This window comes from Astatotilapia calliptera, chromosome 3 (genome assembly GCF_964374335.1).
Source record: "Astatotilapia calliptera chromosome 3, fAstCal68.1, whole genome shotgun sequence".
Taxonomy (NCBI): Eukaryota; Metazoa; Chordata; class Actinopteri; order Cichliformes; family Cichlidae; genus Astatotilapia; species Astatotilapia calliptera.
The window spans coordinates 29,824,157-29,850,730 of NC_137424.1; the positions used below are offsets into that span (position 1 = coordinate 29,824,157).

The window sequence follows — 26,574 nt, forward strand, 5'->3', positions numbered from 1 at the left end:
TAACTTGTTGGCCGCCGGCCTGTCAAACACAATCAGATTATGAGGCCTTTAAATCCTGGGGCTTCACTTGAGGAACATTTACGTGCATAGCTGCTGAGGATGCTTGCAAGTAAGCGTGCCCGCTTTTGACCGAATTCATCTCGGACCACAAGTCTGACGGCGAATTATCCAACTGCATACTTCTTCGAGGTTTTCGCTGGATCATCCGAGAGCAAGCGAGTACGTTCCTCCTCCCGAGCGCCACTTGAAAAAACATAATAGGACACTCGTGTCCAGAGGAATGCCCTTAAACAAACATATCAACTGAGAGAAGCAATCAACATGTCACACATTGACAAACACCCGCGGGGGACAGAGATGCCAAGAATTTCTTGATTGAATGGAACCCAATGGGGAACAACGGGCGTACATGTACATTATATTACAGCTGGTTCAGTGATTGCTTTCAGTGGCTAATGTCAATTAGAGATGCTTTTTTGGTAAATAGGCTTCATTCGAATCACATAAAAACCGTGACCTCAATTCGCATATTAACGGTGGGATGCAGCAGAGCTATATCTCTGCTCACTGGGATCAAAATTAAAAACAGACTTCTGCCTCGCTACATACAGTCTGTCACTCCGGATCTACACTCTGAGCCACAGAGAGCTCAGTATAGGGGAAAAAAACTGGTTCGTTAGCCTCAAAAACCGTAGCAGCGAGCTTTCAAAAAGCATCATATCGCTATAAATAGTTGTGTAAAGTGGTAATCCACTTGGAGGACAAGTTTCTGTAGGTGGAACTTTTATTCTTCATCAGTTACTAGTGCTGCGCTCTCTTTTTTTAATTTCCCGTAGCCATCATCCGAGTCGAAACAAATGAATCGCATCATTTTGTGGCAAACTTTTGATCCCTGGATATTGTTTTCCTAGTATGCATTCATGTGCTAAAAAGTGAGGCTCGTCTATGTGAGATCAGCCCAGACTAACTACAGAATCCTTCTTTTATTTATTGTGAGGACAATAAAAAAGCGCCATATGTTGTGTGATATGGGATATTCCCATGCTAATGAAAAAGAAACCATGCCTGAATCAGAGATAAGAAATCTGTGAATTTATTCAGAGGGAGGAAATGCCACAGATTATTACTGGCAAGAATGTATGTAATGTTGTAAATCAGCAGTTTTAACAGAGTGTTTTAGCACCACACTGGATTCTTTATGAGCCTTTCCCAATTCTTCATTTTTATTTGAGCTATTACAGCCCACTTTGAGTCATTAACATATTGCAGTTGAACCACTGCTTCTCTGATCAAACAACCCCTGAGGAACCCTTCTTTCTCTGGGTGTAAAATCCCCTCTGAGTGTGTCTGACTCTTCCAGCATGTGAATATTTTCTTAGCTGAGGACAACACAGGAATCCGTCTGAGGTCTGTGATTCACAGCCCGGCTGTGTGATTCAGGGCTGGAGAGTACAGTACAGGCAGCAGCAGCTCGTGGCTTGGATGTGCACAAAAGGACAGAGGCTGACAAATGGTACACCTGCACTGGAGCCTTTGTCCGCGTCAGCATTTCAGGCCCGAGGTCTGGCTATAGGTGCAGTGCTGCGAGTCCAACCTCGGGGCTTGAACGCTCATTAATAAGTTAAAGGAGCGAATTCGCAATGATTGATTATGCAGTAACATTTAACAGCAGCATTAATGGCAGCGCTTGCTTAGGACTTATTACTAGGCTGGTATGTAGATACAAGGCTGGGATCCTGAATCAATCACTCCTGCTGCTAGTACAGACAAACTAACGCTTGCATTGACTTTAAATACCTTAGAACATTCTGATATTCCAAAGCTTTAATTAGCTGCTCCACTAATAACCATCCAATCATTAACACTAGCAGCCAATTATATGTGAGCAAATTGCAGGCTATGGAATACTGTTTTACCCATCTAATGAAGAGATAAGAGTGGGGATCAGAAGCAAAAGAAATTGTGCTCCCAAACCGAAAGCAACTGTTATCTCTTTGGAGGTGATATGAATTCCAGCTCTTTCTGGATTATGTCAACTCCTCTTCTGTTTTTGTAGCCCAGTGCAAAATGTTTTTAAAAATCTCTGGGCAACATTTGAGCTCTCATGTACGGCCCTGCTAATCACGTCTCGGGGAGAGCCTTCAGAGAGCAGATATCTCCTGGTTTGAGAGCGCAGCGTGGAGTAATAATGGATTATACAGCTGTAGCAGACAATGGGACGCAGGGCTTCACACATGTAAAACAGGCTGCGAGCAAGTGTGTCTCATGCACATTCAGTCATGTGGACTGAATGGTTTATGAGGGGGGAGAAATGGGAACGGCATGTGACAGTAACAAGGGGTCAGGGTGGCGAGGAGGGGGATCGGTGGTGGTGCTGCCGCATCGGTTGGCAAATATGTAGACGAAGACGAACCTGCTCCCTAGTACGTGTACATCCTCGCGTGCTTATGTGAACCCTCAGCAGCACTTACTGGGTGGATGCTGAGCAGAAGCAAAAAAAATAAAAAATACAAAGCCTGGCAGACTAGGTGACATCATCCTTTTCTATACCTTCCTTTCCTCCAAACACGCCCCCTACCTATGATGAAGTGGTCTCCTGGCCGCCCAGCAGCCAGCATTGCATTACTCCCCGGTCATCCAAGGTGAGGGAAGGGGTGTGTGTGTGTGTGTATTGGGGGGGGGGGGGGGGGGGGGGTATAGGTGGTCTGCTGTGGCTGTGCAATCACAAAGACACACAGATATGCCTCAATCAAACAGGTAGCTTAGAGAAATTATCCTCTCCTCATCCTCCTTCAGCCTCCTGTTTCCTAGCAACTCGGCTACAGCTGTGATTATCATAAGCCAATAGCATACCTGGCACCCCACAGGTACGGTGTGTGTGTGTTGGTGTGTTGGGAGGGGGTGCAGATGCATGGCGGCTACTGCTGCTTAAATGCACAAAGGACGCCAAAGGAGAGGGTGAAATGGATGAGGCGCACAGGTAGAGCAGGAGAGAGGTGTGTGTGCGCGAGGCAGACAGAGGGGAAACGGGGGGGAGACGGCTGCCTCTCAGCACAGAGGATCACTACAGGAGATGGTGGCAGAGCTCTCATTGACTGACACGCCATTCAGAGGCGATAGCAGCGTGGAAGTGCTGCTGGCATGTAGAGCAGCGCTGGTCAATCACTGTCATTCCCGTCACGTCCTCAGCGCCTCACAACCCGTCTGAGTAACGGCGCTGGCAGTTTGTCAAATACGCAAAAGGTCATTTAGGCCGGTGAGCGCGCGCCACACCAGTCATGTTCAAGTTAGACGCACGCGCGCACACAATCGAACGCCTGTAGTCGCGACAATAATCCTAAAAAAAAAAGAGCGTAATTGCCGCGGTGCAGTCACACGCGCGCGTTCTGCGTGCTCGTACGCAGCTACACGCGCTCACAAGGTGATCCATCGCTGCGGTTCATATGGGAATGAAATCATATCAGATCCCCTCTCGTTAGTTTCTACACACACAGACCGCACAGTAAAAACTAAAGACAGGCTCGGTGTGCATTGAGCTTAATGTACACACACACACACAAACATTTGAGTTATTCGAGCTCGAAAGAAAGAGAAAATGTAGTCTTACCAGTTTGAAAACTCAGCACCAAACTCAGGAGGAGCAGCCTCTGCATGGTTCAGCCGACCAATAAGTCCGTTATTGGCTCAAACCTCCGTGAGGACAGCATCAAAAAGCGGGAGTTTACAGGACTTTGACGGTAATTACAGACAGAACAATAATCCTCTGGCGTTGTCCCTCCTCGTCTTCCCCCTTACTAGGCTTGCACTGGCTCGAGTTTTATACCATTTCACTGCTTTTTTTTCTTTACCTCTCTCCTGCTCTCTCAAGCGGCAGTCCGTTTTCTACTACACCGAGGCGCTAAGCGAGCGGCAATGACAAACCTTACTTCCGGTTAGAGCGTCAAAACAAAATAAAATTCGAAGCAGGCGGTTTTAAGTAGCTATGTCATTGCTTCCTAAGCATTTACTCAGAAGCACTGTATGAAAGGTCTTTATACTGTTGGGTTTACTGTGACTTTAAGATTTTTATTTGCATTACTATTACTTTTTAGGGAACTCTGACAAAATGTGAGAGCTCATTTCAAATAATAGACGAGTAGAAATAATATTCTAACGGCTCGAATGCCGTTAATTTCTTCTTAACTTTCTATGATACGTAAAAACAAAAATGATAGTGAAATACAATAAATGTAAACGTTTACTGAGTATGACCCTGCGCGCTACTTCCGGTGTTGTGTAGTAATCTGTCCGACTTGACGTCATATTCTCATTAGCGGCACATTCCTCTCTCTCTTTCTATCACGTCAGCAGAGCCACAGCACTGCCCCCTTCTCCCTCTCCCTCTGGATCTTTAACAGGCCAACACCGTAAAAAAAAAAAAGGGGGGGGGGTATTAAATAAATAAAAAAATAAAAAAATAAACCCGCTTAGAGAGGCATAATCATTTTGACACATTTGCTGTAGCCGGAACTGCTTGTTTTCTCCTGCTTACTGTGTGGAATTAGGTAATGAAATAAGCTGTAACCCTAAAATTATCAACATGTACACATTAAGGTCAACGTGAGGTCATCTGTTTGAACAGAAACGTATTATTACACTAAGGTAAATCCAGACGGCTTAGAGTAATAAACTGATGTTATAGTCAAATGTCATGACATTGGCTGTAGTGTACAACTAATGTTGTTATGACCAACATATAAGCACAGTGCACCTAAAATAAAAGAGGAGATACTACAAGCATTGGGTTACAGCAAGGGTTTTTAGTTTTTCTGTTATTATTATTATAGCAACAGAATCCGCAGCGACATCATTAGAATAATACTGACTGCGCAGTGATGCCACTGTGATGACTAAACACCCCATGTCCTTATTCTTGCCACATCATGTAGGAGAGTGGTTTTAGTGACGGATTCCCGTGACAGGCCTACTGTAGCTGTCACAGCTCAGTAGGTCTCCACACTGAGCTGGTTCCTCCCGACTCGCTGTAAGTAGCGGGGATTACGCTGATGCTGGAGCGCCCCCTTGCGTTCAGGACCCAGACCTACCCTGCGCGTTCTTTGACCACTTGAAACGTAAAGGCAAATAGGCGGAGCGGTTAGTGCTAGGTTTGTGCTGATTTGTGCAGGTAAAATTAGCGTTTGTGCTGCTACGGTTTTTGAGATATTAAACATTATTTTATAGGTCATTCAAAGGTCACCATCCCCCCAGACTGCTCCAAAACGGGCCAAAATGGTCTACTTTTTTAGTGCTAGGTTTGTGCTGATTTGTGCAGGTAAAATTAGCGTTTGTGCTGCTATGATTTCCGAGATATTAAACATTATTTTATAGGTCATTCAAAGGCCACCATCCCCCCAGACTGCTCCAAAACAAACCAAAATGGTCTACTTTTTTAGTGCTACGTTTGTGGTGATTTGTGCAGGTAAAATTAGCGTTTGTGCTGCTACAGTATCTGAGATATAATGATTTTAATTATTACGGCCTACGCTGTATAACACCAGTGTCTGTGGCAGTGACTTTCAGCAGCTGTGGAGTTTTGCACTTTTTCTAGGCTTGCTGCATATTAACTTTTATTAGTTTACACTTTAGTAACACAATTTATTCAGCGGAAAGGTCGATATTTCTTTTGTTACTAGTGCAGAAACGTACACAAGGTAGGCTAAAGTTTTTATTTTATCTGTGGCAAAACTGAGTTTCATGTGAAGTGATTCACGTATACCTAAATTATTATTATTTTTTACATACCCAGTTGGCCTCTTTGATTTTGTTTTGAATTATATATGTTCATTATTATTAATGTAGCTGTCTCAGAAAAAATGAAGTGTTTGCTTTGATAGGTTGTTACCTACGTGTAGAAAACTGAATATTCCACAGCACCTAGGCGAGGGATCTTCAACTTGCGGCTCTAAAGCAACATGTGGCTCTCCGGCCCCTCCACTGTGGCTCTTATAAGACCAAGTAAGTCATTTTTTTATTATAAAGACAACAAGAAAGGGTTCTGTTAACAGTTTTTTTTAATGAAATATCTGCATTGACTATTCACTGAATGTACAAGGCTTTTAAAAGTGATTTAATGTTTCTTAGCTTCAAATCTGTTTACTGTAATTTTCAAGTTGGTTGCCCATCTTTCCTAATTTTCAATTATTATGGAAAGGACTCACGTAGCTGGCTTCATTTTAACAAATACTTTTTTTCGTTATAAAGCTTTGATGATTCATTGTCTTATCAAATCTAAAAATAAACATTTTTATTTACATTTCCATAGCTTACACGATACAACAACTCATTTTCTAGATATTTATAGGCTCTTTCTTTTTTTAGGCTCTAGACAGGTTTTGTAGCAGCAGGGGGAAAAGGGGCCCTTTGAAATGAAAAGGATGCTGACCCCTGACTTAAGCCACCAGGTAAACACAAAACAAATACAGAAAAATTATTGACAGAAAAATGGAACGGGTACTTTCAAGGCTACGGGTGAAGGTGACTGGGTGTGTAAAAGCAAATATGCATCAGACTGACAAAGAAAAGAGTGTTAAAAGATTTTTAATTTAGAACTTTAACTTTATGTGCAAAACTGAACTTACTGATAACACACACTAGCCATTTGAACACATGTAACTGTAATGAACCAAATAAAACAGAAAAATGCAGGCAGCACTCATTATACTGTGTATAACACAGCATGGGGTTGTATTTTTTTCTTTTCAGATGCTCCTGTCACTCCATTTCCCAGGTCATCATAGCACTCCCACACACATGGAGCTCTCCTGCAGTATGCAGTGTAATGCCCCAAACCATCAGTGGTCATCTTTCCATGGAAAGCAATTACTTTCCATGGAAACCAGGATGGCAGGAGAAACAAATGGCACTTCCCTTGTCATCCCTTTGCTGAGCTAGCAGTGCTGTGAAGATCAGTGTTTGGTAAAATAAACACTTGAGATGTTCCTCATTGTCTTAGCAATTACAGCAGAGATATTGCACTGAGCATCGATTTGGATCGCACCAGACCTCAACGAGACAGCTTCAAACATTACACTAAGCAGCTCTGCTCTCCTTCTGTAGGTTTGTTGGGTCACACCATCTGTGGCAATGGCTTTCACCAGCTGCAGGACTGGGTTTTCACTGTCTTTCAGAACAGCATTTTGAAATGTGGAGCTGTCACAGAAGGCACAACATAAGCACTGAAAAAATGCATCAAATGCACAGGTATTGAGCACAGAGATTGTCGATTCCCCCTAATCTAATAGGCTGATGGAGGTTTCCATTTTTTAATAATCCCACTTTCACTCTTTTGGCCCCAAAAGTTTCATCTGCATGGAGCCATTCGGTACATGAAGAGAGGTAGGAAGTCCTCTTCCTGTTTTTTGGGTGGAACAGCTAGGCCCCTCCAGTTCTCAACTGCATCCCCATCAGCCGGAAGAATGTTTGTGGCAGCATCAGATCCCACAAATGGGTGAGCATCCATTTTTATTTTATCTTCTGCATTGTGAGTCATCATGGATCCAGAATTGGCATCTGTGACTTTCAGTGGTCCCACTGTTGCCTCATCTTTGACCTTTTCTTTTGCAGAACAAATCCGCATATTTCCCTCGATGAAGGAAAGATGACGAGCAATGAAGCGATTGACTCGAAGAGGCAAGTTGTCATGTTTGAGAAGGCCATGTTTTATGTTTTTGAACTCAGCTTCAACAGTGGCTGAACTTGCTGTGATGCTGGTGCTTTGGAAGAGAGGGACCATTATTCCTGTCCAGAGTGGCAAGTAACTTGCCAGTCTTATTATATGAGGAATAATCTCAGGGAGAAAGTGAATATTATCTCTATCCCCGTTTGCTGCAGCAAGTGACCTGCTCTCCTCACATTTTTCTGTTACCCACTGTCGTAGGTCAGTCTGGATCTCATCCACTGAATCCACTCTCTCACTTTCCTCCGTCTGTTCATCTGGAATGATGATGGAGTCTTGAGCAATTTGGGCTTTCAAGTATTTCTTGCACCTTTCTGAAGGAAGAGGGGCTCCAGAACTGTCATCACCTTCTGCCTCACTGAGGGCCACAACAGTGATAGCATGTAGGAGCTGTTTTGCATGGTCCAAACATTGAGACTGAAGAAGTTTTGCTAATGACCTGAAAAAGAAATCTTTAACACGATGTGTTTTCTTCTTCAGGCAGTTCCACTGGCATATCATCTTGATGCAGTGTGCAACATCAACCCTGATATAACAAGAGGGGAGTTTGGCAGACTGGGTTCCAAGAAGGACATGAAAGCATTCATTAAGGTATGACTTCAGATCAGGATGAGGAGTGAAAGCCTTGACCAGAGCTCCCAGAATTGCCAGAGAAAAGTCACTCACAGCTTCCTTTGGCACAGGTGCACCTGCACGAATCCATTCTGTCAACCAGTTTGCGATGGCATTAACATCATGTTTCTCTGACAGCATTTGCACCACTGGGACACTGCGGCAATTGTTTTCTTTCAGAATACCTTGATAAAGGAATATATGGCCAGATTTGCCATTTGGTCTCAGCAGTTTTTTCACAACTGAACCGGTTGCATCAAAACACACAGTTGGGGGAGATTTTTTTGACAATGTCTTATAAACATTCATCTGTGTTTTACTCCAGTAGTGACAGAAAAACCTGTCCAGTCCAATATCTCGGATGCTACCACTGTGAGGAACACTATATTTTAACAATTGCAGAGATGCAATGGGGTCCTTATCTCCTAATTCCAAGTCTTTTCTCTCTTGTTTGGCTTTTCGCAGAGTGGCTAAATTTGGAAGGTGGCTTGGCTCAGGATCTCCAACATCCATCAGATCTGCTGCCCTCGCTGACCTCCATACAGCTGGTTCCATTCTGCCCTCACACAGCTCTTTAGCGATCACCCAGGTTTCCAGACATGAACCGCTTGGAGTGGCCAGTGTGCAGGGAGAAATCTGTATTTCTCATGAAACACTGGAGCACCATTGGACTATTAATTGCTGGCTGTCTGTCACATGACATTTCTAACTGGCCATGACACTCCTTACAGTCGCCTCTGATGTCCAGATAATTATTGTTGACAATTGGATGGACCTTTGCTCTACGGAACACAAGTGTACATGTATTTTTGATCTTCTTCCATATAAGATTGTTGATGATATGAGTCCAAGTGCCAGGTTTCAAAATTGTGTATTCCCTTTTTTGGGTAGGAGAAAACTTGTCATTGTATTCAACCTTTTCAGGAATAAATTTAACCCAGTCCTCAAAAGGGACTTCTAGTTCAAAAGCTTGACAGTTTTCTTGTCCAGGAGAAATGCAATGTGAATCTAACTCTCCTTCACTATTACTTTCCTGATCACTGATTTCCAAAGCTGACCAGATGTTGTGTCTATTTAGCTTCACAAAAGTGTACAGGGCCTTTGCTGACATCTTGTCTTCTAGCTGCTGACTCAGCTCTTTCCAGACTGATGCAGCTGGAGTGGCTATTTTGCCATTTTGGACTATGGCCTCTTTTGAATTGCAAAGAATTGCAAAAATGGAAACCTTGTCTACAGATGGCTTTCGAGGCATCTTTAAAAAAAACAACAAAAAAAACCACACTATGATTATGATGGAGCAAAACGTGATTTCTGAACTATATATACAACCAGGAGCAACCCCTCCCCCAAGTTCTCCACCAATCTACACTTTCATATTTTGTGGAATTATTGTTTTTAAGATGGAGCTATTGAATTTGTGAGTTTATTAAAGAGTCTGAGTATTTAACCCATGTACTGTACAGCACTTTAGTCCAGTGTGCTACATGTTTTAAAGTGCTTTAGAAACTTTTTTCTTGGACATTTTTGAAAATGTTTAACATTGAAAAAAAATCCTTTTGATCCAAACAGTTAGCTATATCATGTATTAACTCAGTAACTAAAATCTCAGTATTTTAAATGTAAGCTTACCTTGTTCAGAAATCAGATGAACGCTGTTCTAAGAATCCTTCAGACACAGTAATGCCAAAAAATATTTTTTTCTGCCAGAAAATGTGTATTTGATGCAAAAGACTGCGAGCTTGTTCGTTTCTCAAAAAGTGTTCATGGGAGTGTAAAATGTTCAAATGTAGTTTTCAATAAAGTTTTTCTAATCCACTCTAAAAAAAATAAATACTCAAGCATTTGCATCGTGGTTTTATGAACAAAAAGTGATTGAAGTAAAGAAATTGAAGTTTAAAAAAAAAATACACTCATTACAAATTTAGCTGATTAAATACGACAAGAGGGTTTTTTAACAGAACTTTATTGAACAAGTGAACACACAAAGTGAAAGGTCATTTGAAAAAGACATTTTTCAGCAGTAAACCATAACAGAATATCTCAAATCATAGCAGCACAAACGCTAATTTTACCTGCACAAATCAGCACAAACGTAGCACTAAAAAAGTAGACCATTTTGGTTTGTTTTGGAGCAGTCTGGGGGGATGGTGACCTTTGAATGACCTATAAAATAATTTTTAATATCTTGGAAACCAGAGCAGCACAAACGCTAATTTTACCTGCACAAATCAGCACAAACGTAGCACTAAAAAAGTAGACCATTTTGGTTTGTTTTGGAGCAGTCTGGGGGGATGGTGATGTCATCAGCAAAAAATATAACTTTTAATATCTCAGATACTGTAGCAGCACAAACGCTAATTTTACCTGCACAAATCAGCACAAATGTAGCACTAAAAAAGTAGACCATTTTGGCCCGTTTTGGAGGAGTCTGGGGGGATGGTGACCTTTGAATGACCTATAAAATAATGTTTAATATCTCAAAAACCGTATCTTGCTGAGCAAGATGCCCGAAAATATATGCGCACGCAGGCACACATTTCACCGGGGGATGTTAGAGGCGAAATGTAGTAATGATAAAACCTGAGGTAATCATATTTTGATAACAATAATAATAACGATAATACTAATAATAATAAAGTCATCTACATGCTGGCTGATAAAAGCTTTTGCAGTGCTATGAATACACTGCACTGGCTACAGTCAAAAGTCAAAATGTTTTCACATTTTTTTTAAATAAAAGACATTAAAATACATACAGTGCAGTATATACAGTAAAATACATTGCAAAGTTGGATTAGGATTGTTATGTTTGGTCATAGGTACTGGAAAATGACTTTCATCAAACTCTTACTAAAGCTTTTAAACACAGAAATATAATGGGGGGAAAATCCCAATGTTTAAAATCCAAAATGTTATGGCTATATATAAACCTATAAAATCTATTTTATGGGTTTTAAGCTTCTTGAAAATGGAGACATAAATACTAAATCAGTACCAAAGGCGTGAGGACTTGAAAGAGGACATAAATAAGGTAACGTAAGGAGAGCATAAACTAATCAGACTGGGATATCAGAACAGAACAGGCAGGCTCATGTTTGCAGCTCCTGCATTAAATCTGTACTCGAGGTTAAATTTATGTTTGTATGCTCTGTGTAGCTGAACATCAACCTTCTGAGCTCCCAGTTAAGGCTCACTATTAATAGCATGATCATATGCAATCAAAATGTCACCCGCACAATTTGATAAGAAAAATATCGCAGGTCTGCCGTGCGGCACACAGAGTGACTCATCTCTGCCGGGACTCGAACCCGGAGCCTCTGGATTAGAAGTCCAGCGCGCTATTCCATTGCGCCACAGAGACTGCGCCAGGATTTCCCCTCTCTGCCAAGGTTTACATACTTCACATCCTCTCATACCGCCGCTCTCTGCATCCCCGCAGCATCAGGACCACTCTGAGCCGACATATTGGCAGTGCCTTGTTTTGACCACGAGAGGCCGCTGTTGTACAGCGATGAGGGGAGGAGTGCGTCAAGCTAGCCTGTGTGTAAGCGGAAATCCAGACTTAGTGCGTTAAAAAATAAAAGCCGCGAAGCCTGCAGATAATAATTTAACGTGTATTCGTAACTGGGGCTTTAATTTTGAAACTGCACCATCGAGACGCTAAGCGTTATTATTGTATCTTAGCGCAAGCTATTAGAATAGCCCCACAGAGCGAAAATGGTTTTTGTGGGAGCAAAATAACCAAACGTTTTATTTTTTAGGCTGAGTGTCGGTAAGTTGACGGATTTAGAAACGAAAACGATTAAAGGCTTTTCTTAAGCGTCACATAAATTAAGCGTCTGTTTTAGCGGGCGGCCTTTAATACGCTTAAATGAAACGGCTTTCTAATGTCGGCTGTTGCGTGTAGTATTTCATATCTGTGTAATGTCAATTTTACAGGCCACCGTCACCGTCGTTTTTATGTTTATGAGTGGAAATGGTGCGCAGACTCACTAAAGAGACTGACATCCTGCTGGCATTACACCAGGGTTGCATCAGAATCCAGTTGTGCACGTCCCCAGAAACCACAGAGTGCACATCTCGATTCATTCCATGTCACTCCGGGTTTTGTCCCGTCGTACAGCTGTGGAGACACTTGTCTTGCTGACAGTAGGGTTGGTTGCTACACTTTTTGTTCTGCATGAATTGCTGATCAAGCAGTGGTAATTATTGTGAATTAAGAGAAGTAAAATTAAGGAATTGACACAAAACGACTTCCACATTCCATAAAAATATCAATGATAACATTTATATTTATTATTTTTTAATGAAAGCAGTTGTCTGTATCTTTTAAAAGACAAAAACAGTCTGTGCAAGATTTCCCACAAGGTAACCTGCGCAATAGTGAGCAAGGCAGCGTAAACACGAGAACCACAGTGAATGACATCAATATCAAACCGACTCTAAACCTTTTTAAGTCTCCACGTGTGCTCGATCATCCAGGTAAGCAAATTTTCAGGGATCTCCATTTTAAGGTTGCTAGTCTTGATCTAGACTCTCTCCCTGAATTGCCAGGGGTAATCACAACACGTAATCAGTTCTGGCACACAATACATCAACATCATACTTCCTTTGGTGTATGGCTCAACACAAACCATTGTTCCAACAAAGAAACAAAAAAGAAAGAAAGAAAAACAAAAACATTTCTCTCAACGTTTTAACCTTTAGCTGGCTAGTGAAAAACTGATTTAAATCAAAGCTTTTTAACAAGTGACCATTTTATAAAAGACTAATATTGTCTCATCTTTTAATACAATAACATCAAAACCAAGAAAACTTACTCTGACCCATGAAAACTACAAACTGTATGATATCAATAGAATTCCACAGTGGCCTCTAAAGTGGCAACACCCAGCAATGTGACAACCAGCCCCGGTTTCCCCACATCTACCCTGCAAAGGAACTTCCACCCAAATCTAATGTAACTGGCATCCTTAAAATGGATACAAGACTCAGAGTCCACAAGCACAGACACGTCCCTCAGCTTGAAATTTGAGTGCTGATATTTGGACTTTGGATTAATCGCATGCATGCAGGCTTAGAGACCGAAAGATTAACAGAAGCTAGCCACTTCACAGAAAACGTAAGGAAGACCATTTATAGAAAAGAATCTTTGGTTTCTCCAATGTCACACATTTTTCTATTTAAAGCAGATTACACAACTTCCTTCTTATACTGAAGAGAAACATGTTCTTCTGAAGTTGTGTGATGCCATTACTACTAAGGGGATCTGAAACTTCAGAGAGGGAAATAAACCGTTTACGTCCAGCAGCAGACACATGGCGCTCTTTGAGCCCGCTATACCTCGGTTTTGATTTCTGTTAGATCAGCGACCCTAATCAGTGAAACTTGATCTGCCTTTACTCGCTTTGCTTCTGAATCTTTGCTGGTATTGCCTAAGTTTTGACACTGTCTCGACACCCTTGAAAAAATAATTTGCAGAAGTGGATCTGAGAAACCGTTTGCTACGAAATTCAAAATTGTGAAATTCCGATCACAAAATATTATGTGCTGGTAATACTCGTACAGACGAATGAGATGCATGTTGGTTACAGTATAATGACAAAATGACAGAAGGGGAAAATAACTATATAAAGAACACAATAGTATATTAAGGAAATTTGTTGCTGTTGTTCAAAAATATTTGGAAATCCATTTAAAAATGTAGTTATTCGGAGAAAAAGTGGACACTAAGGCACAGTTAGACATTTTTCGAGATTATTGAATAGGAAAAAAAACATGTTTTACTCATGCTCACTGATTTGTGTGCAGTTACATCTGCACATGACATACATTTCAAACATACACAGAGTTCCTCGAACTTCTCTGATTAGCTGTTCTGGAACTGAAATTGCAATCTCAGAGTAATAAACTCAGAGTTTATTTTTAAAGTCGAAGTTTTGTTGAACCTCCCTCCTGGAACAGGGCCCAGGAAGAGTGCAGCAAGCTGCCAGGAAGCATACTTTAAAGAATAAAAGACAGACAGCATCAAAAGGCTTGTTTGGTCCAATCTTGTGAAACAGTCGAGGACAGAAACATAAACAGTTAGTTCTCTATATCTATTATCCGTCTATATTTCACACAATATTAAGTTTGCATTATTTATTATACAGTCTTCTTAAAATTAACACGATGATAAACATATGGAGAAAATACTTACTCACTTTTTTTGCTGAGACTTAGAGCAAAAAAAAGTAAGTATAAATATGTCTGTGAAGGTTCTCAGTCATCCAGGTCATCGTAGTCAAAGGAGCTTGCAAAGAAAAGCGTCTGGACTTCTTTAAGTTACTTGAAGACGTTTCACCTCTCATCCGAGAAGCTTCTTCAGTTCTAAGGTCAAATGGTGGAGAGTCCCAGATATAAACCTAGTGGGAGTTTCCCCCCACAGAGGGACAAAAGGACCCCCTGATGATCCTCTAATCGCCTGAGCCAAGGTGTGAAACTGGGTGTGGGTCCCAATCAGCCAGAGTTTCGGGTGAGTTCATTGTGAAACCTGGCCCCACCTTATCATGCGAATTCCTGAGATCAGATGGCCCAGGATGTGAGTGGGCGTTAAGGCGTCTGGGAAGGGATCTGGGATCTGGGTCTGGGAAGGGGTCGTAAACCACCGAAAGATGGTTTACGACACCAACTCTCTGCCATCTATAATCCAGTTTTGAGATCCCTTCCCAGACGCCTTAACGCCCACTCACATCCTGGGCCATCTGATCTCAGGAATTCGCATGATAAGGTGGGGCCAGGTTTCACAATGAACACACCCGAAACTGGCTGATTGGGACCCACACCCAGTTTCACACTTTGGCTCAGGCGATTAGAGGATCATCACGGGGTCCTTTTGTCCCTCTGTGGGGGGAAACTCCCACTAGGTTTATATCTGGGACTCTCCACCATTTGACCTTAGAACTGAAGAAGCTTCTCGGATGAGAGGTGAAACGTCTTCAAGTAACTTAAAGAAGTCCAGACGCTTTCAAATTTCTTAGAGGAGAAATTAGATTTCTGTATTTTCCACATGAAGTCTAAGCTCAGTTAGCTTATCTGGAAGTCCCACACATGAACCCAAACAAACACGAGAAAGACTCAATACTTCATGAGAAATGTGTAAAAACCACAAAAAAGAAAAAAAGAAGAAAAACAATCTTACTTGTGGGACATTAAAAAAAAAACAGATCAGAGGAAGTAAAATAAAGTCGATTATAAACTTATTTTCAGCATTGAACACTATAATAATTTCATCAAAACATTTAAACACTATCACACAAAGACTTCTGTGTTTTTACACTGCGTTTAAGTGTCCAGGAGGAGAAGCCAAACTATACGTTCGACCGTGAGCACCACTGAGGTGACGAATCAGCCGTGTGACTGGCTACGGGACAAACGTGGAAGCATTAGTTAAAAAGAAACTTAAGAAGGTGGTTTATATCTCTACTTGAGAAAAAAGTAAAAAGGTAAACAAGCACAGGGTGTTCCTTTCATCAAGGCTGATATCCTCTGTTAAAGGCCTGCTGGAGAAACATGGTGCTGTTAAAAGCTAAATCATCAGCCTCTGCTTCTGATAAAAAGTTTACCATTTCCTTCCTCCAAGAGCATGAGGTATTTCCCAGACTACTGTCCACTAACAGACCAAACAATGAGGCTGATGATTCATAAGGACATGTGGGTATAACCTTTCAGCCTTCTGGCCGTCTAAAACAAAAGACGGCAAATCTGTTCCCTGTTTTTTTGTTTTTTACTCTTAGTAAAGTAGGCAACTAAGTGATACATTCATTACATCGTATACTCTCAGAAAGCTGGGCATGTCTTTGTTTCTTATGTACAGCATACCAGGCTGCAAGAAATCCAAGGCAGTTAATACAGTTAATGGCAGCTGGACAGGGACAGTGCTCACAGGTCAACAGCAGACTGGCTCAGTAAGTCTTCCATATATATGAAGTAAAAACATTTAAGCTGTGACAGTGACACCATTGGGGCGGTGTGAAAAAGTATTTGCCCACTTAATGATTGTCACACTTACATATTTCAGGCCATCCAACAATTTTTTAGTTACATTTTAGTTACTTTTTTTACATAGGAAACAGTAGTTTTGGATAGATTTGTTTCCTTAATGAATGAAATCATTATTTAAAACCTGCATTTTATATTCACTTGTGTTACCTAATGCTAATATTTCCTTGATAAAACATTTAAGTGTGGCAATCGGGAAGGGGGCAAATGCTTTTTCGCAGCCCTGTAAGCGGTGCAAAGGTAGTAAGTCTGTTGGGATACATGCGTGGATGACGCTGTTCTGATTTGACTCAACATTCAGGCTCAGCTCACGACCAACCGCCTACTGTCTGCTGCCGATGGGGTTGCAGTTGTTGTTGTTTCATCTGTATCAGCAGCAGACGGGTCCAAAGAGCCTCACAGTATCTGACACATGGCGGTGCAATGCAAAGCTGTGACCCTGCACTAAAATGGACGTTTGTGTTAGGCTCGATTATGTAACCGACATGATTTCCAAAAAAGGAACCACTTCGGTGTGCAAACAAAGCATGTTGATAAGGGATCAAAATGCCATGGGAGCATTGCTGTGAATACAGAATCAACTTAATGCGTTGGTATATGTTGTGTGTCACTCCATAGGGATGATAAAGACATGCAGTGTTGTATTTCCCTGTGAGATTCATGGCATCAGATTTTAGCAGCACTAAATACAAAGTGCTGAAGCAGCAGCAGCTGCTTCTAGTTGCTCTTCTTCTTTGGGAGCACGAGGGGACGTCGGGCACTTATCACCAGTCTGGCTTGTTGATTTTGGGCTCTACCACAAGAGCAATTTTACAGTTGTCTTCTTCCACCGCCATGGCCTGAAAGTTGCACAGGGCCGTCTGAAAAGAGGAAGAAGAAGAAGTAGAAAAGAAAATGTGATAGTGTTTAAGAGAAAGCCAACTGTAGCCTGGCATTCAAAGAAAAACAACAACAACAACAACAACAACAACAACAAATGCAGTTCTAAGAATTTGCAGTACCTCGGTGATTATGAGAAGCATGCACTTACAAAGAAAAAGAAAAGGAGAAACGAGCACACAAGTACAGCTAAGAGCAAAAAACTCACCTTATTGTTGTTGTCGCAGATATCACTGAGGAGATCCCGAGGCTCTGGTACTTTGGGAAAGATAGTATCCTTGTTTCTACACAGAGACAGTTAGATATCAGAGGTTAGCGCAGCCCCAAAAAAACAGAACAAAATAAAACCAAAACAAAGCCAACGAACAACAGGATCCATTCAGTAAGAAGAAGAGACTTTTTACTTACTTCTGGTAACACATCACAGTCAGGACTGTCAGGGTGGCAACCACCAATGGGACTGTAATCGCAAGAAACACTAATGGACTGAAGCCCGAGTCTGCTTCTGCATGCAAACACATATAAGCATTCATTTCAGCAACAATGAAACTGTTTCATGTTTCAGCCTTTGATGTTACTTTCCCCTTTCAGCTTTTTTTAATAGAGAAAATAACATGTCGGCTTCATTCATCCATTTACACCCAGGGATAAAACTATCTTCTGATTAGCAGATGACCTGCACTAGAGCCACCCCAGAGAAGAATGTATGGCCTTTATAATTTAAAAACAAATAATAAGTCAGTGCATTCTGTTTTTTATTAACACAAGATTAGAAAAAAGACACAAAACAGAAAATGACTTTACCAAAATACTGTTGGTCGGTCCACGGTGTTTCTCCTTTTTCTCCATACTTTGCTTTGATAGCCATGCTGTAGCTACAGTGAGGGACCCGGTCCAGCTCGTGTGATGTTTTTTCTTTTAGTATTATTGGACTCTGTGAAAAGTGTTTGAGGGAAACGATCGATTTGAGCCTTGAATCAGTTGATTAAAACTTCATCCTGAGAGAAACATCAGTGAGTTTGCAAAATTCAGCACGTAACCATAAAGGACAAATTTAAATATTTAATTTGGACTCATCTACTTGGGACCCTGTCGATTTCTGCCAAATATAATAACAACCGCCACTATAACTGATGAGGGTTTGTTTTTTTTTTAAATAAAAAGCTGCTTTAGCTGCTTGGAGAAAAGTCTGTAATTTTCTCCTTATTTTCTCTTCTTATTTTCTCTGGATATGATGGCTACCATCCATCCATCCATCCATCTTCATCCGCTTATCCGAGGTCGGGTCGCGGGGGTAGCAGCCTAAGCAAAGAGGTCCAGACCTCCCTCTCCCCAGCCACCTCCTCCAGCTTGTCCGGGGGAATACCAAGGCGTTCCCAGGCCAGCCGAGAGATATAATCTCTCCAGCGTGTCCTGGGTCTGCCCCGGGGCCTCCTCCCGGTGGGACATGCCTGGAACACCTCGCCCAGGAGGCGCCCAGGGGGCATCCTTGCCAGATGCCCGAACCACCTCAGCTGGCTCCTTTCGATGTGGAGCAGCAGCTGCTCTACTCTAAGCCCCTCCCGGATGGCCGAACTTCTCACCCTATCTCTAAGGGAGAGGCCAGCCACCCTTCGGAGGAAGCTCATTTCCGCCGCTTGTATCCGCGATCTCGTTCTTTCGGTCACTACCCACAGCTCGTGGCCATAGGTGAGGGTAGGGACGTAGATCGACCGGTAAATTGAGCATGATAGCTCTTGGTTTGGGAAAAATGATGGCTACCATTATTCCCAAACCAAGAGCTATCATGCTAGCATGGCTTAAGGTTGTATTTAAGCTAAGTCCTGTTCCAGAGGGAGCCCTGGAAGCTGATCCTTAGCCACTTCCTCCTCCCCCTCTGGGATTCCAAGACTTTCCCAGTTAAAAAAAAAAAAAAAAGGTTATATAATCTGTCCACTGAAATATGAGTTAGCCTCTAACAGATGTCTTTTAACACAAAGGACCCCATGTCTTATATGAGCTCCCACACAATGTTTTGAACTCCTTACCGTGTCCTCCAACTTCACTCTAATGCTGGAACTCATTCTCTAAGTCAGGGGTGTCAAACTCAAATACACAGTGGGCAAAAATTCAAAACTGGAACAAAGTCGCGGGCTAACGTTAGTATTTTTTGAAATATATTTATTCCTCCAGATATAAGAATGAATCTTTTCTTATGTGCTCAAACACGTTTTGCTGAAAAACTGAATGTGGAACAAGCAAAGCTTAATACTAAACAATATATATATATTAGCTGTATAATACCAGTAGGCCAGCTCTAATAGTAATTTGGTATGGCTTCGCGGGCCAAATGTAATTAGGCTGTGGGCCAAATTTGGCCCGCGGGCCAGAGTTTGACACCTATGCTCTAAGTGCTTTCAGTTATTCGTTTTTTAACACAATCGTAACACACATTACTTTAAACTAATGGACGTGACAGACAAAGTAAGATAGTATTGTTGTTATTCTTACTTTTAGTTGACCACACTTAGTGTAATTTATTATATATTCCCACTCGTCCTGTGCAATCACTTCAGGAGGGTACCAAGTAATATTAAATTGATTCCCACTTTTCTCGACTTTCCAGTTAAGGGGTGGTGGTCTCACTGCACAGAGAATAACAGACAGATGTTGCAGTTAGTACAAGCTAGCCAGAGGTGCCTTAAATGCAAATCATAATGCAAAACAGTGTGTATTTTGCCTTTCGAAAAGTTGGTAGTTCTAGATTGTGTCATAAAATACACAGTGCTAGATACACACAGATGCATGCCACCCCCCCCCCCCCCCACACACACACACACACACACACCATGATAACAGCTAAAATATTTCCAAGAAAGGAGAGAAAGAACAAATTATACCCCAGAAACTGAATGAGGAAGCACAAAATATTTCAACACAAGTTTCCTCTCGCATTACTTTTAAATTCTGAATTAGCACTGACCACTACACAGCTTACCAAAGCGAATGAGGCGTTTAAGGAAGGTGTTCCTGACAGTTTTGTTGTTCAGTGTTGTGTTAAACAAGACGCTTATAATATGTTGTGTGCTCACTGGCAGATAACAGCCAGTCCTCAGATCATCAGTGTAAGTATACGATGGGCATTCTTCTATTCCACTGACGATTTCATCCCACTCATCCTCAGACCTTGGAAACATAAAGAAAAAGGTGATTTACTTTTCTACCAACACACGGTATATTCCAAAAGGAAAGGACAAAACAATGAACTAATAATAAGACACTGGCATGCTTTTGCCTCTCGGTGCTGGTGAATAGAATAAGCAGGGGAAATGTGTTTCTTGCTAATGTGCAACAACAGCATCACATAGACTGTGGGACTCAGCCACGGAATAAAATAATAAAATTTGAAGTATTTCTTTAATCTCGTGACATTTTGTTGGATATTTTAAATGCAAAATGTAATAACTGTGTTTAACAAAGAAGCCACCCGGTGGGAAACAGCCAGTTATCAATACCATGTACAATATTTGTACCTACAGTACAAGTTTGGACACAATTGTGACGCATGAATGTGTTGAAACCTAGAGTGTCAACGCATTCATTAGAACTACAGCCTTTTGCTACGTGGACTAGCGATGCTGCAGTTTTATGCAATGTTTTGTAAAGTTTTGTGATGCAAAAAACAAAAACATTTTAATTTAAGATACTAATTTAACATCTATGAAACTGTATAATTAAACAGTTTCTTTTACTTCCTTATTTGTGCTCTCACTGGGAAACAAAGAAGACAAAAGTTCATAGGAAAATGGGTCTTTGTTGCAGCCTAACAAAACAGGAGTGACTTCTGGATTCAGTCTCGTCTTGGTAACAATATTGTGCAAATACCATGATGTTCACATAATAATGTCATTGTCACCTTCGTTATCTGAGACACTTTAAAAAGTTTATGTTGACAATGAACTTCTCGACGATGTCGACGGGTGAGGCAATAGAGGCGCTATTGTGAAAGTTAGCCTTTGTGCTTTGGATACAAGAGTGCAGTCATAACACATTTGAAGCAACAACTTAAACACACAATTCTCACATCTTTGAGTAATTTCAACAGCATCCTGACAAAATCAGTGGACAGTGAGGAATAACACTCTCCAAGTGAATGCCAATATGTACATACAACCTTCCCAGAGGTCATCTCAATCAACGAGTCAGAGGGGTATACTGCAAGTAAAAGTTTGAACCTAAAACCCCTGCTGGAGATCAAAGTTATCACTGTTAAGCAGAGCTTTCTGCTTCAGCTTCTGAGCGTGCTCATATAAAAAGCAGCATTTCACAGGTCATAAGACTCTTCTTCCACAAAAAATGATCCCCGTGAGCGCCCCCTACCCATTCCCTTATAATGATATGAGGATATAATGATTATAATTCCTTATAATGCTAGTGTAACGGGGGAAAATTCACATTTAGATTTAGGTCTGTAGAACTTTACTGTTGGATTTAGTTTGACCTTTTCCTTCTTAGATGAAGGATGTGTGTGTGTCAATATGACCTGGTGAAAACTTCTTAGATATGCTTAACGATGTTTCACTAAGTTAACCTCTAATTGTTAGGGAAACTCACAAGAAGACCAGTGCCAGGTGCTGCCTGGAAAATAGATAGTGGGAAAGTCTTCCCTGGCCAGCAACAGCCCGGGTGGGACAAAAGACTGTTGTAACTGAAAAGATACAAAGAGTGTGTGTGATGTTATCAAAGGGACGCTGGGAAATCCCAAGGTTAGCGCTCTCGTGACTGTAGAACTGTGATGTTTGATGTGTGTTAGCTTTCCTGCATCCAGCAATTACATTAGCTTGACCACAGCTGACTGTGTTGCAGACTTTAATAACAGAAATTTCACCCACACTAGGCACAGTTTGCTCTTCACTCAGTGGTTTTAGTATTCACGCCTAACAACCTGCACATATAAAACACCATTATATATATATAGTAGAGAATTTATAATACACTTGAAATGATGTAAATAAAAGACTCAGTGAAAATGTGGTGCTTATAGTCGATTTACAAAGAAATGCTCTGCTCCTGAACTTGTTACGTGTTCGCTACAAGTTAGCGTAGTGATTTAGCCAGTTAAAAACAGAGCCACTTTCGTAATACAGAAACCTCTCACTTTACGCTCGACAGCTCGCGAGACATTTATCTAAGTTAGTTGACTCCGCAGGGTGTGGTAGGTTATTTACAGCAGAAACACCTCATTTAAGTGTTAGGGTCATGGATAACAGTGGAGCTCTGTGGCCCAGACGGATTAAACATATACCTCTCCAATATTATCTTTGATGCACTGGCTACCGGGCAGTGTGGATGAAAATTTAAAATACCTTCTTCTAATGCAGGTGCCCTTTAAATAATCACCAAGCTGCACATTAAATGTACCATTTTACCCCAAAAGAGCACTTCTGTGTCAGAGCACAGACCTGCCTCCAGGTTCCTCCCCTGGGACAGCCCTAGGTAAGAGCAGGGGTGAATAATTCTGGTTTTGTTCAGCCAATGCAAAAACTGAGTTAATGTGTAACTGAGTCCTGCTGCTCATTCTAATAAGAAATGTTCTTATGCTCTCTCATGACACATCTCCCCTCCCCTTTGGTGAGGCTCATACATTTAATATAAAGTCATGTTGCTGTTGATGTGACAAAGAGAGTGAGAGTGGGAAGCTGCCACTTCCTTTATATGTGTGTTAAATTATTATTTATGATAATTCTGTGTGCCCTTTAAAACAAAAGAGGGCAATAGGACTACACTGAACGAGCAGCAGAGTTTCTCTTTGTACAATTCAGCAGGTCTTGGGTTTCCTATGTAAACTGGTAACATATCTTATGCTCTGGATTGGCAATATAAAAGTTAAATAAATAAAAATGCGTTTGGATACATGATCCCCACTTGTGTCCAAGATCACTTCATTTTTATGGATTGTCATGCAGAAAACCGCTGTGTTGCTTTAGTTCATTTCAGTATTTGCTTTTGGGTTTCTTTGTTTTTTCTTTTTTTCTTTTTCTTTTTACTTGCAACATATTTGTTTCAAGTTTGTGAAGACGTTTACTTAATTTGCTTAGGTTTTGCCTATTTAAATACATGACCTTAAACGGCAGTCCATTGGGATATCAGGGCTCCGGCGTGTTACAGTTGGCTTGAGTTAACACTTAACCCTCTTCATTTAATGTTACATTGCCAAATATGGTTTGGTTTTGTATGCATAAATCCCCACACCCCCAACAAACAGCCTGCAGCTGGCAAAAAAGACAGAGCCATTAAACACAAGAATTTAGCCCTGATTGAACTCTGGCTCATTACTTCCACTTCAGCTCAGAGTGACCACTGACTATCAGGAAGTGTTGCAAAATTACAAAACTACCTGTACTGCGTAATGCTGAATTTCTATTTCTTTAAACTGCATAATAAAAAAGCACATACTTGTAGAAGAAACGGAGATCTGCGGCGATACCGGATGGTGACCATGAGCAGTTTGTTTGCTTTGGGGAGTGGACGTAGCACTGAAAATCTGTCACCAGCTCTGAGAGCGACAGAGACACAGACACAGATTAATAATCAAACACATAGACAGCAATTTGCTTCATATGTGGCTCAAAAGCATTTTTTTACAACAAAGCAGAGTCAGTGGTGAGAATTACCTGGATTAGTTTCACTGACGACCACTGGCTCGCTTGATGACTTATTCCAAAAACTTCTGATAGACACATTTAAGACGTTTCCATTCATTAACCCCTTCAAAACTAAGGAAGTGCCCTGCTATTAAGAGAAAAAGAGAAGAAAAAAACTAATTTGAGTAAACAGTCTAAACCAATCCCAGATCTTTTGTTTGAAGAACTGGCTAACCAACCAGACATAGTTGTGGTGTACATGCAGAACAAAAGGGTTGTGGTAATAGATGTAGCAATACCGAGAGAGAAACATCAGGAAGAAGGAACACAAGAAGCCCGAGAAACACCAAAGGCTGAGAGAAGATGTGGAGGGTGAAGACAACAGTGGTCCGGTTACCACGCGAGATCTAGAAAGCCCAGGACTCAGTGCCACACATACACACAGCTATAGCTGTCATGGCTTAAAACATGTGAGGTCCACAAGAGTGCAGCTGGAGAAACGGTACGCTGCAACACAACACAGTCTTCCCCTCAAAACTTAAAATAGCGGTTGTCTATACAAAATCTAGAAATTACTCAAACCTACTTTTCATATCTGAAAATGTTTTTCAGCAGTATGCAAATAATGAGCCTCTACTTCCAGGAGGTGGTTGAGATTACTTGCAGTCTCTTAGCAGCGGTCTTTCCGGGAATTATTGGTTATTAACTGATGAAAGACTTTTAAATTATGGGGTAAACGTTGTGTAATCACAATGAATATACGAGGTTTTAAAGTAAGCATATACACATATAAGCGTACTTACAGTGGATTCATATTTTTGTCCGTTTGTATTTGTAGACACTTTATACTGGTAATCGACAGAATTCTCTGGTGGTACCCAGGTCACGTTATGATCAAAGTCGTTAATCCTCCGCAGGGACACATTTCGTGGAGGTAAGATTTCGCCTTAGTGAAGAAGGAGAAAGAACAGAAAATGAGTCAACATCTGCAGGATCAGCGAATAAAGACGATTTATGTGGCTCGCCAAGCAAGCTGTTGCGCTGAGCCAGTCACTCAGGAGGGAAAAAAATCTTTCCCTCAAGGCACAGCTGTTACGCACACTTCTGCACTGCTGAACAGTCTATTTACCAGATCTGATCCTGCTTTCGGATTTCTACGTGGATAATTTAAAAAAGTCAGATTCCTCCTGTTTCTGTCACGTAAACAGAATCCGGATTGGAATACTAACATGGGGGTGCGCTGAGAGGATTTACACGCGCGATTTACACGAAACACATTCTTCCACAAAGTTTTCTCTTTTTCCAGAGTCCGTTTTACTGTTCCGCTACACAGTGGCGAATGCCAGACGTGACGTCACTAGTGGGAATCACCGCAAATGACCCGAGCGAGAAAACTGGGAAAAGGTGTCAAAGAAGCAGGCAATAACAAAAACCCAGGTAAATGTGTTGTAAGCGTGGACGTGTAGATCGTCTTACCGTGACTGGACTCGATCGTCAGAGACAGGCAGCACAGAACTAACAAACTTGGGAACATCCTGCTGATCCCGTGTGTTCAGCTCTCCCCCTGAAAACTTTCTATCTCCTGAGTTTCTGTTGTGAGGAGAGCGGGGGAAGCGCTCTTGAAACGGGGTCCCCTGCTTCTCAGACTCTGTGTGGTCACAGCTGTTCAGAAGGCAAAAGCAGAGAGACGTCTGCCATGTCTCTGATCTACTTTCGCTTCCAGCTTCTTGGGAGGAAGGCACAGAAAAATAGTGGGAGGCTGGAAGTGGGTGGTACGCTTCCTCCTTCTGATGTAGACACGCTGACGCACGCACTGACATGTTGTGCTTTCTTCCTTTTTTTAGGAGTCATATTTTTCAGTACACATATTCTATTTTTTATGTAAAACAAATAACCTATGATAAACCTTCGCACAACTACTAAGACACATTTGTAAGTTTCAGAACTCTAACCAAACAAAATCTAACAAACAGGGGCGTAAAGACAAAAAAACAAACAAACATTGGCTGCTGCTGGTCCCCCAACAGCCGGTAGAATGTGCTGTGTGGAGTGAGAACGTGTTAAGACCTGCAGGTAGTCTGTAAGTATGTGAAAACGTTTAAAGGCTTGGACAAAGATTCACGTTTTATTGTCATGTACAGATAAAAAGTATAGCCACATTTATCCATAATGAAATTCTTTGGCTTGTGCTCCTCAGCTTTACATGAGCATATAGAGAGTGTGCAGAAAAGGAGAGAAAAAAAGTATTAAATATTAGAGAGTTGAGACGAGTTGGTATTTACGCGTTTGTGCAAGAGTATTTACAGGTTGTGCAAAGTTGTGCAACGAGCATTTAAGTGGCATTTGTTGAAGTGATGGTGTGCAGAGTCCTGTAATTGTAGTGAGTGTGTAGTGGTGTGTATGGAATATCAGCAGTTCAAAGGTCTGATGGCTTGTGAGTAAAAACTGTCTCTGTGTCTGGTAGTGCGGGTCTGGATGCTCCTGAGCCGCCTGCCGGACGGCAGGAGTGTGAAAAGTCTGTGGCTGGGATCCGCTGCATCTTCCTTATGCAGCATGGCTGGCAGTTCACCTCTCACCAGCCTCTGCAGAGCTTTGCGGTCCAGAGCATTACAGCTGCTGTACCAAGTGGCGATGCAGCCAATCAGAATACTTTAAATGGTGCATCGATAGAAGTTTGTAAGTATTCTGGGGTTCATTCTGAATCTT

General features: G+C 41.5%; 2 protein-coding genes, 1 long non-coding RNA gene and 1 other non-coding gene across 8 annotated transcripts in view; 1 reads left to right on the forward strand and 3 right to left on the reverse strand.

Annotated features, from left to right (window-relative positions):
• kirrel1a (kirre like nephrin family adhesion molecule 1a) overlaps window positions 1-3,912 on the reverse strand; it is a 32,584-nt gene extending 28,672 nt beyond the window's left edge. For 2 of the 4 annotated variants that reach the window (XM_080299803.1, XM_026160198.2), the window contains exon 1: window positions 3,608-3,911. In XM_080299803.1, the coding sequence (XP_080155929.1) occupies window positions 3,608-3,653 (46 nt within the window). In that variant the 5' untranslated portion in view covers window positions 3,654-3,911. Of the gene's footprint in view, window positions 1-3,607 lie in introns of all 4 variants that reach the window. The other 2 variants (XM_080299802.1, XM_026160219.2) reach the window with 2 other exon arrangements.
• A 1,129-nt stretch (window positions 3,913-5,041) lies between these two features.
• Window positions 5,042-7,471, forward strand: LOC113011755 (uncharacterized). The gene is made up of 4 exons (XR_003270612.2): window positions 5,042-5,994; window positions 6,358-6,440; window positions 6,742-7,239; window positions 7,338-7,471. It is a non-coding gene; the product is annotated as an uncharacterized LOC113011755 (long non-coding RNA).
• Window positions 7,472-11,613: 4,142 nt separating this feature from the next.
• On the reverse strand, window positions 11,614-11,687 carry trnar-ucu (transfer RNA arginine (anticodon UCU)). Its single transcript has one exon. It is a non-coding gene; the product is annotated as a tRNA-Arg (tRNA).
• Window positions 11,688-16,072: 4,385 nt separating this feature from the next.
• Window positions 16,073-25,621, reverse strand: il13ra1 (interleukin 13 receptor, alpha 1). Of its 2 annotated transcripts, none has more exons than XM_026160169.2 (10): window positions 25,345-25,621; window positions 24,672-24,814; window positions 23,899-24,016; window positions 23,681-23,780; window positions 20,223-20,410; window positions 19,736-19,869; window positions 18,050-18,179; window positions 17,654-17,750; window positions 17,454-17,529; window positions 16,073-17,226 (listed from the first exon to the last, which is right to left on the reverse strand). In XM_026160169.2, the coding sequence occupies exons 1-10, from the start codon at window positions 25,400-25,402 to the stop codon at window positions 17,131-17,133; spliced, it is 1,140 nt and encodes a 379-aa protein (XP_026015954.2). In that variant the 5' UTR covers window positions 25,403-25,621; the 3' UTR covers window positions 16,073-17,130. The 2 variants fall into 2 exon arrangements, with proteins under 2 accessions (XP_026015954.2, XP_026015961.2); XM_026160176.2 differs by having other exon boundaries at window positions 23,899-24,013; window positions 25,345-25,618.
• Between the last annotated feature and the right edge of the window lie 953 nt (window positions 25,622-26,574).